At 38.9% G+C, this 11,350-nt stretch overlaps 1 protein-coding gene across 1 annotated transcript in view; it reads left to right on the forward strand.

Moving 5' to 3' along the window:
- Window positions 1-2,649: 2,649 nt before the first annotated feature.
- Window positions 2,650-11,350, forward strand: part of epha4b (eph receptor A4b) — a 171,638-nt gene continuing 162,937 nt past the window's right edge. The window contains exon 1 of the mRNA XM_073849306.1: window positions 2,650-2,772. Coding sequence (XP_073705407.1) covers window positions 2,679-2,772 — 94 coding nt within the window. The 5' untranslated portion in view covers window positions 2,650-2,678. The remainder of the gene's footprint in view (window positions 2,773-11,350) is intronic.

The following is an 11,350-nucleotide window of genomic DNA, read 5'->3' on the forward strand; positions in this document are numbered from 1 at the left end:
CACCCTTTGGCAATGCTAATATAAGCAATGCAGTAACCTGCAACTGGACATAATCACATAACTTGCGAAACCAGAAGTGTTAACCTAGGCTACTTACCTCATATTTTGACCTCAAAGGGGTCATGACATGAGAAATCATTTATTTTTTAATTTTTAATTTATTAAGTTCCAAAAATGTCTCGTTTGGATCTGAGGTGCAAAGTGACGTCACCTGGGCATAAACACTGCCTCGAGAGCAAGGCATCGATGAATAGTCATCTTCTCACTATAAGTAACAGCTAACAAACTAAATGCGAGTGTCGCGTCGCGTCGCGTCGTGTTTTAAAGCAAATAGATATTACAATCACTACCGCTATAGTCTACCCTAGATACAGTATACAGATGTGCGTTTGCTTTCTGTAGCAGTCCATGGACTTGAGTATAACGTTAATAGGACAAATGGAGTGATAGAACATTTGCTTTGTCGCGTTTGGTTTAAACAGCTCACTCACGTCTTTGTACAGATATCAGAAGGATCTCAGTGGAGCAAGTGGATGGTTTATTTTTAATTGCGTCCTGGATCGTGTTTGAGGATTGATCAGAGAATTTTGTTTCGTAAATGAGGCACAATGTCATTGAGAGTTCACAAAGAAACATTTGTTAAAGGATGAAGCGGTTTAAATGAAATCTGACTGCAGCTACATCACAAACTGTAAGTAAATGGTTTCATAATGCTTTGTCTGGAAATTACAGTTTTTTATCATGTTGTCAAAACACTCACATGCAATAGCAAGGGGGCGTTGATATGGTTTCCTATATGCAATAAAGTTAGCCAATCATAACAGTGGCCGTTTCCTGACAATGACTTAGTATAATGTAAATTATGTCTCATAATGAAATATGTAGTAGAAAACCCATGAAAGATTTACATTTAAAAAAAAAAATCTATATCATCTTTTACATATTTTGGACTATGGGCGGTGTCATTATTTCGATGACGTAAAATGGTTGCACTCTGTGAGCTACAGGTGCTACTTGTTGCTATTTTTTTTACTGCAAAACAACTCAAAATACACACCTCGCAAAATAAAACACTCGATATCATGGCGACAGCTTTGGGTTGTAATTTTCAGTTGAAGAGCAACAAGAGAAACAATGTCTTCACTGCTTTCCTAACGTTAAGAAGATGAGAAAAGAATGGAAAGATGCCTGTGGATGAATAAAACTTCCAAAAGACCAATGTCTTTGTTCTCTTCTCTTATCCCTGATGCTTTTGGGGCTTTTAGTAGACCACAGCTACTGAAAGAGCTTACAAACGGCAGAGACAAGAAATGCTAAATGCCATCCTGGCAGGATGTAAACATGTTGACATTTGTCATGACGCCACAGCCACTGAAGAAGTTTCTCAGCACGGATTTCACTCGACATCTGGGGGCGTTTGGCACCTTTTGGGGAAAAATCCATGGTAAGGCATTTAGTTTAAGTCTATGCTTATCAATTTCCACCTGTAAGCTCTTTTAGTATACTAAAACAGCTTACAGGTGGAAATAGCTGTGGTCATCGTATCAGTATTTTATTTTATGAGTTTGTTCTGAGTTGTGTTTAGGGCTGTCATTCAGAATTATTTTGGTAATCGAGTAATCAGCCGATTATTCTGACGATTAATTGAGTATTTAGATAATTATAATTAATTTTTTGGAGGTAATAAAAATAGACAAGTATTGTTAGCCTTTAAAATGACTTGAAATAGCAATAGCAATGAGGCACTAATTGGTTTAAATGAAGTATCAAAAGCAAGTAATCATTTGGTTTTATTGAACAAAACTGTAAAAATACATAGCTTATTTCAATCTGTAGAACTAACACACATTATGCATTATATCAAATGACTTCAGAGGGATTTTAAAAAATAGAGTAGAATTATCAGGAATTGTGTAAAAAATAGAAACAGGTAGCACCAGCAACTCACCAAGTGCAACCATTTGACATCATCAAAATAATAGTGCCCTCCCCCATAGACCAAAATATGTACAAAACAATGTGGATTTAAAAAAAAAAAAAAGTAAATCCTAAATGAGTTTTCTACTAAATATTTCAGTAAGAGACATCATGTTCATTATTAAGCCATACAAGACTTAATACCCGAGGTTCCCTTTAAAACAAGTTGTCGCAGACAAAGGCTCAGAATCAAGGTTAAAAATAATCTTTTTGCTAAATTGAATTAACGTTATAAGTAAACCTCAAGGAAAATATTAAAATAATTTAAAAATCCATGTCATGACCCCTTTAAATTAATGCATGTTTATTTCGTCCTCTCGCTTTTTCCGCTTAATGTAGCTTACTTCAGAAACTTCACTATCAAACAAAGTGTCGCTACCACTAAAATTACCTCAGAAAGCTAGAATTAAGCAGTTTAAAGCCAGTCTAAAATGAAATTTGGCAGCTGTCATCGTCCGCACTTCCTTCAGTTTCTGTGTGGAGGTTGAGATCTTTATCGAGCTCGCGCCTTTAAAAGCACCCGCGCGCCTCCCGCCGTCCTCCGTTTCCCTGGCAGCCCAGGATGATTGACACACCGAGGCTAGTCCCAGACCCTCCCTCTCCACTGCTCTGCTCTCCTCTCCTCACTTGAGCTCTGTTCGCGAGCCTCAGTAACTTTCTACAGCGAGAGGGATGCAGCGCGCGTTTAGCGCAGCCTGAAAATGGCAACCCTTTGGATTTATCCGTCCCTTCTTTTCTTTCTTTTCCCCTCCCTCACACCGAGTCAAGCCTTACGGAATTACCCAGAGAATGAAGGTAAGAGGACTTTGTGTAATAACTAAAGCTTGGGATTAATTAATGGCTGAGGTTTGCGGGAGACACAGTTTTCTGAAGTGCGCTCTGGATGCTGTGGTTCCTATAAATCATGCATAAGGTGAATGAAGCAAGCGGGGAAAAATCGCAAGTGCAAGTGTTTTTAACTCAGGTTTATTGAAATATTAGGGCACAACGTGCTTGTCCTGTAGAACTCGCTGTTGAAGTGCTCCCTGTGGATTGCAGTTGGACATTTCCAATGTTTTTTACTCTTCACACGTGCCAGTTAGGATAATGAAAACATACGATCACATAGTGATTTTAGGAATAACTGTAATGCACATATTTGCTACCACTGCAAAAAAGCAAGTGTGTAGTGTAAAAATCTGTTGACATCTTTTTTTCAAATAAGCTGCGAATACTCTCCCATGGCTATGCTCTATTCGAAAGTCTCCGTACAACCGTAAAGCACTATTTTGTATTTATTTATTTATAGAAGTTAACTTGAAGAAACTTAAGAGTTAGTGTATGCATTAGAAAGTTATTTCATATTTTATTATTTAATATTAAATTATAAGCGTTAAAGTTATTTTAAACCACATACTAAGAATTCAAATCGAATAAAACAAAATTAAGAACTTGATGTGAGTAGGCAATCTCTTATATGTCTATAAATTGTGCAGTGTGTTGTGTGCAATGTGCCGTATGGCCAGCTGGAACCAGAGAGAAGTCTCTATAAGCCTGATCATTTATCAGTGACCATAAGGTGATTTGTTAATGGTGACTGCATCTTGTCTATATAGCAGTCTCAATACACGCTAGAAAAATCTGGTCCACAGTCTGTTAAATAAATAAAAAATCCTTAAATAGCATATAAGTACCAGTTCCCTGCCACAAGGATAAGAACCCATGAAGCTGGCCAAGTAGTCACTTTTTTTTTATAAATAAATACATTTAGAATGGTATTTATGCTCATATCAGTGTACTTAAAATGAAGGTTTATATTTATCATCCCAAAAGAGCATGTTTTCTCTCTCTGCCAGAGCTGTGAGCTGTCCAGCAAATGTTTCAATATGGTTCATTTTGAATTGTTAACTATTAAAAAAAAGGATAAAGACAGTCATACCATTTGAATAAGCTTCTTTTCACCACTGCTTAACTCAGATGTTGGATTTTGAGTTTGAGTTTGAGCAAAATGCATCCTAGATAGACAATGAAGATAATGCTCCCATCGAGGTTGAGAGCTTTTCCAGTAATTTCCTATCCCGAGAAGTGAGTGAAAGAACTACTTTTTTCATCGTTCTTTTAGTGAATTGAGTCACATAAATGAAAGAAATCAGCTTTTTGAGTCATAGAAGCATTTAAATTGCACAAAAGCCTACCCTCATTCCTCACCTGAGGAAAATTTCTTTTGTTGCATAAAAAAAAAAATACATTTGAGTGGATGATGAAACTGTGTTTAACCAGTGGAAATGGCAGACAAATCATTTTGTGCCCAGTAGAAGGACTAAACTGCTTTTTTGGTTGGTGTCCCTGGCCGTCCGGTGACTGGAAATCGCTTTCGCTCTTTCTTTTTCCTTGTGTTCCCTCCCAGCAGGGCTTGTTCTTCTAGCCTCTTTCTTCTCTATAATGTTTTCTCCTTTCTTCTGAACCTTCCCCTCCGTTTTCGGCCTAATTGGCTGACTTTAGTCGACTGCCCCATGTATTTTTGCAGTGTGTATGTGAGCAGAGTGCATAACCGCTCATCCAGTGGCTTCTAACGCCAAAGCACGGTCTCTTCTGCTTTGTCTCTGCTGTGCTCCGCGGTGCTCTATGTGACTGTAAATAACGTCTTCTCATCTGGAGGACGCCCGCTGTGCTTGCTCGCCGAGCCGTAAGACTGACCAGCGTTTGTTATTTTAAGCCGCAGTGGGAGTGCGGGTGCCATGTTACACTGGAGCAATCCGAACACAATGACACGGGAGTCATTTGCCACATATGGACCAAAATGTGGAAGTCATCTAAGAAGGATTGGATTTGAAGAGGTCAGGGGACTGTGCAGTAGCTGATTCGAACAGCAGAGGGCGCCTTGTAGCATCTGAATTCTTTTGTCAAGGGTTTGTTTTGCGGTGGATCTCAGAGTTGAATTTAAAATAGCAGAAAGTAAAAAGTAGGTTTTTATTTAGGTTTTCAACAAGCACATTACTACACCCCACTTCAAAACTAATTTTACAATACAATGAAGAACAGCTCTGTTTAGTCTCTTGCAGTCTAACAGCGGAGGGTTCATACCACCTGCATAAGAAAAGATTAGAGTCTGATCCGGGTTGGTGAGCTTAATTCGGTTTAATGGCTTAAAAAGAACATTTAATCTTTTTGCTGAACCCCTGAAATGGGCATCGATTTTTATGTTTCTTTTCCCCCTTCTTTTGCTCCAGATTAGTATTCTACCTCCACCATGGGCTGTTTTCACTGCTCTGATATTCCTCTCTCTCTTGCTTCCCTTCTAGCAAGTTTGGGTGACCTGTCCCTGTTGCATGCTTTCATTTACTGGGCAGCAGGATTAGTGGCTCAGCTTCCCCCAGGGGAAGAGGGTCTGTTTGTGAAGGAGCCTCTGTTCTCTGCCTTTTCTCCAGGTTTAAACAGTCTGGATTAGAGTGCCCTTATGGCCAAATGCCTCGGCTAAAACAAGCAAGAGAGTAGAACACACACACACTCACACAAAATCAAGTATTTGTGCTCTTATGGTATATTTGATCGACCTCTGAGCAGTCGTATATTTAAATGTAAAGCTTTATAAATAGACATCAAACTTTTTTCTTGGAGTTCACCCTTATGTCATTCCAAACATGTAAGCGAGTCAAAGACTGACAGGCAATAAAAGAAATTGAATAAAGCTGCTATTTTTGTTTTTGCGCATAAACAGTATTCTCATAACTTCATAAAATTAAGGTTGAGCTACTAATGTCACATGGACTATTTTATCAATGTCCTTACTAACTTTCTGGGTCTAAAATGTGTCAGTTGCATTGCTGTCTATGCAGAGAGAGAAAGATCTCAGATTTCATCAAAAATATCTTAAATTTGTGTTTTGAAGATAAAGGAAGGTTTAAAACGACATAAAAGTAATTAATGACAGATTTGAATTTTTTTTTTTGGGGGGGGGGGTGAACTATCGCTTTAAAATTTAGGAGACATAATGTTTTCACTAGTGTTTTAGTAGAAATAATAATAGAAACAAATGAGACATTGTGTATGGATAGAATACCTCAGATAATTTGGTTAAAATCAGATAGGAAATGTATTAGTTAATATCAAAATGTTTGACTTTTGGTCATCGTGCACTCTCATGTTGTTCTAGTTTCTTTCATCTGTAGAAGACCAAAGAAGAATTATTTTGAAAATCATGTTTTTTCTTCATTTCTTGGACACTTGGACTTTTTCTTGGACTTTTATTGTTTAAACGTTTTTTGTCCACACATTCTTTAGAATATCCTTTCTGTTCTGCAGTGGAAAGCCAGTCATATGTGACCCTGGACCACAAAACCTGCCATAAGCAGCATAGGTATATTTGTAGCAATAGCCAACAATACATTGTATGGGTCAAAATAATAGATTTTTCTTTAATACCAAAAATCATTAGGATATTAAGTAAAGATCATGTTGAAGATATTTAGTAAATTTCCAAAACGTAAATATATCAAAACGTATTTTTGATTAGCAATATAAATTGCTAAGAACTTAATTTGGACATCTTTAATGGCAATTTTCTCAAAATGTAGATTTTTTTTGCACCCTCATTTTCAAATAGTTGTATCTCGGACCAAATATTGTCATATCCTAACAAACCGTAAATCCTAATTAAAATAAAATTGATCCTTATAACTGTTTTTGTGGTCGAGGGTCACATATAGTTTTGGAACAACGTTGGATTTGTCATCTTTTACTTCTGACAGAATTTTCTTGATGAACTATCCCTTTGAGATCTCTTTGAAACTCTTAAGTAGATATTTAGATTCCTAGAGTCTTTCTTTTAGGAGAACAGCTATAGATCTGTTTATTGATTGCACTTGTTTAACTATATAATGAGATATCATAATATAATTTTATGATTAATCACATCAGTGTAATTGGATTGCTTTTATCACCGTCATTATTTTGTGCATGACCTTGAGCTGATGTGGACATTGATTGGCCGCCTCACCGCACTGATTCACCTCTATTACTGGGATTACTGATGGCTGTGCGCTGTGGGTCGCACACTGGTGTGCAATCATAAAAAAAGACCTTAGAGGGCCTCTTAATTTCCCACCATACACACTATTATTACCGCACACGACCAAAGGCTGAGGGCAAATGATTTTCTGGACACACAATGGCTCAAGCCAGGTAATTGATTGCCAATATTATTTGCAATGAAATTAAAATAGGTGAACGAGGTAGGGGTAGACATATAGCTATTGATTTTAGAACACCATCAGCCTCGAATGGCCTACAAACAGTGTGAATTGGCAGCCTGCTGCAGTTTCTTTGTGAAAAAGGATCATTTTACATGATCGGTTATTTGTTTTGGTTGAACTCGGGTCGTTGTTTTGGCTCTATCTTTTGTTTTTGTAAAGGAACCCTTCCTGTGACATGCTGGGCTGGTGACCTGTATTCACTGGGATGCCCTCTGTAGCTACAACTACTTCTGTCTCCAACAAATGAGCTACCCTGTCCTCCCTTTTTAACTCTCTCGCGCTTTCCTTTCTGTTTGTACAAATTAACGCCTCTGACACTCATGTTCGGCTACCGGTTCTCTCACTGGAAGCTCATTAGCAAGCTAGTCAACACAATGGAGCCTGACTCTAAACGTCACGCTGTGCGCTCCACTCTCCCTGCGGTCTTGCTGGGTCCCAGTCTTGACCTTTTATTTGTTTTAATTGAATTCATCTGTCTGCCTTCGGCCTCAGCTTCTCTCTTTTTCGCGTGGTTTGGAGAGGCGATTGTGCTCAGAGAATCGCCGCCTCAACCGCTGCGCTAAACAAACAGCAGGGTTTTTCAATTTGCTCGGCTCTGTGTTATTGACCGGGTGAAATCTCTCAGTGCCGCCGTCCCGCATGCTTCGAGTCTCTGTTTTCTGTTTGTCGGAGCTGATGGTGGGCTGTTTGCTCAGCTCATCTGCGCTGGCTCCTCCTGCGTGGTGGGTCAAACGATGGTTAGATTCACATTTCGTTGCAATGCGACCTTGCCACTCAATGAGCGTCTCCTTTTCAAAAGCCAAAACCAACATCCTGCTCCGGACGGCATGTTTCCTGGGTCATTCTGATATCACATGCTGTCTTTGTGACCTGATCCAGTCTTATGCGGTTCTTGAGACAGCACTTTAGATGGTCAACACACAGTGATAAAAGAGGTGTAATTTAAGTAATGCACCTCTTAACTGGAAAATAATACAGCCTGGTCATGTTATAATGATCGGGCAGCATTTTTGGTAGGGAAAATAGTTCAAGTGATACGATAATGCACCACAAAACTATTGGTGGTCAAAAGTAAGTGCACTGAAAATGGATGGAATGAGGTTTGTGAGAAGATGATGGTGAAAATTAATTCTCGTTTCCTTTGCAGATTTAGGTTTCTAGTGTCATACGACCCACTTCTAGAACCACAGTGTGACAGAACTACAGTGACATTGGTCAATAACTGAAAAAAAAAAAAATATATATATATATATATATTATTGATGTTTTCCCTTATTTATTTATTTTTTTAAATACAGTTTGGGCTACATCTCTTAAGTTAAATTTTTATCTGAAATATTTACCTCACAGGATTCATCGCAAATCTAAGATACTCAGGTTTGTGAATGGAATCAAACCGTTTCCATCTAGCAGCCAGGTGATTATGGGAATTTTTGTGGTGTTTTTGTTCAGTCCATGTCGAGCCTGATGGCCAGTGGGAAATGGCAGAGGAAAATGAGAATGAAAGAGATGAAAAGGAGAGGAAAAGAGTGGTCATTGTCTGAGGGCTTCATTCTCCATGCACTCTCCAGACCGGGCCTGATGTTGGCAGCACAATAGCAGGGCGACCTGGCAGCTGATAGGGGGAAAAAAGAGGCAGAATGGAGATGTGTTTGTGGGAAGGATTTGTATGCCAATGAGCTTTAGCCTGGACTGACTGAAAGTCTCTCTCTTTCTCTCTCTTTTTCTCCCTCAGTCACTCACACTCTTTTCTTTTCCAGCTTTCTCTCATTCTTTCCCTCCTGTGGCCAATTTGGTGCCGAGGGACTTGAGGATGCTGTCATTCAAAAATCTTGTCTTCTAAAGCTTTGTGTTCCCATGACTCCAAGCTTTGTCCTCCTGTGTGATTGTCAGAGTGCATGTGTGTGCGTAAGCGGGTGTATTCAGTTTTCCTTCTCTCCTGTCCTCAGTTTTGTGTGTGTCAGTGCTTGTCCGGCTTTGCGGTGCTCCAGATAAATTCTACAGTACTTTCACAGGGCAAACAAACACTGCTATTTTCTATTTACAAAATTTACCTCAGTATTTTACAAAGCCAGATTGAGCAAATTCTAATTAAACAAAGTTTTTATATTCCTGTGCTATCTGACATAGATGTCTAAATTGTGTTGTTGGTGGCTGCTAGATTTCCTGAACGCAGCTAATATGAAGTAGTTGACCTGATCTTATGGCGAAAACGTACCTGTGGGAACTTTTCCGCAAGACACATAACTACATATCGCTGCAGTTTCCAACAAAAATGTCCACTGAGTGGCGCTAAAAGATTGTTTTTTTTCTCCGGAACAGTACACATGGTACATTTTATGAAACGTTTGTTTTGAACGTGTCACCGCAGTTCTGACTAACTCTAATGCTCCATGACATTTTAAAATAACGTACCATGTGCACTACACCTAAACCTCGCAATAGTATGAACAAAAGCGAATGTGACGTAAAAACACAATCGCATGCATGCCGTTTTAGCTTGTTTTTGCAATCTTTCAGCTGTTTCAGTGTGAGTCATGTTTTTCACGGGATTCGTACACAAGGATTCTGCATCCTAAGTCCAATTCTGTGCCAACTGAGCTACCGAGCCAGCTTGTTATGTCAGGTGTTGTGTCCATTTTCGACCCCCCTTGGGTCCATGGGTCCATGATTGCATAATCTTAACCCCTCCCCCACACCTAACCCTAAACCTACCAATACTAAGGGGGTAGTAATCTGTTTTACTGCCTCTAGTGTTAATTTCTGTTGGAAACTGCAGTGATATGTACTTATTGGTACATATTTTGCATCTTGCGAAAAATGATTTTTGTGTATTTGAATGAGTGTATGATTTTGAGATCCATCTTTTCACACTGAGGACAACTCATATCAACTATTACAGAAGGTTCAAACACTCACTGATGCTTCAGAAAGAAAACATGATGCATTAGGAGCCAGGGGTGTAAACTTTTCCACAGAATGAAGATGTTTATTTTGCCTAAATATTTTTTTTTCATTTAGTACTGCCTTTCAGAAGCTACAGAAGTTACTTATATGTTTCCCAGAAGACAAAATAAGTTAAATTTACCCTGATCTTCAAATACAAAAAGTTTCCACTCCCCGGCTCTTAATGCATTGCGTTTCCTTCTAAAGCATCAGTGAGTGTTTGAACCTTCTGTAATAGTTGCATATGAGTCCCTCAGTTGTCCTCAGTGTGAAAAGATGAATCTCAAAATCATACAGTCATTGTTGGAAAGGGTTCAAATACACAAAATGTTGAAAAACCAAAGAATCTGTGGAACCTAAACCAGAAAACAGCTGTGGATCATTCAGGAGACAACACAGTATTATGAATTAAGTGTATGTAAACTATTGAATGTGGTAAATATCTTTTATGTAAAATATCTTATTCAGGTCAGTACTAAATAAAAAAGTAACAGCATTTTGTGTGATCCCTCCTATTTTGGTAAAATAATTAACATTTTGCAGATTCTGCGAGGTGTATGTAAACTTTTGACTTCAGCTGTATAATATTAATGTAATATATGAAATTGGGAATCAAAATGTAGAAATTATAGGTAAGTGTTAAGTACTTTGGAAAACTGCCCTAGAAAAATAAACCTTGATATTTAATCATATAGATGCAGATTAAATATCTTTTTATCAGCTAATACTGATATAGTCACTGAAATATCTGGCATCTCTATCTAATATGCTTTTATATACTTCGTTCCAAGCAAGCTGTGAGTTTGGAAGAGGAAGTGGTCTCTTCCATATGCTTTTCTGATGACTTTGGCTCATTAGGGATGCAGCCCATGATGCTGGTAGCTGCTCGCAGGTACACTGACTCGGCCCTCAGCAGTGATTATGTGCTCACTAATGTGCCATTGGCTGCCGAGTGACCCAGCGTGGAGAGGGCTGACCGAACCGCACCGACTCCAGCGTCCCTTAATGTCTTACTGTAGCAAAATCCACAAATCTTCAATTTCCCCCTTGCTGTACCCCTGTACCTCCCTGTTACCACGACAACACTCTGGCCCCTGCAACTGAGAGCGGAACGAAAGACCCTAAGCACCATTGATGGCCTCATTCAGATGGAGAAATGCATCAGAGAGGTGTATGCGTGTGTGTGTGTGTGTGTG

This window comes from Garra rufa, chromosome 10 (genome assembly GCF_049309525.1).
Source record: "Garra rufa chromosome 10, GarRuf1.0, whole genome shotgun sequence".
Taxonomy (NCBI): Eukaryota; Metazoa; Chordata; class Actinopteri; order Cypriniformes; family Cyprinidae; genus Garra; species Garra rufa.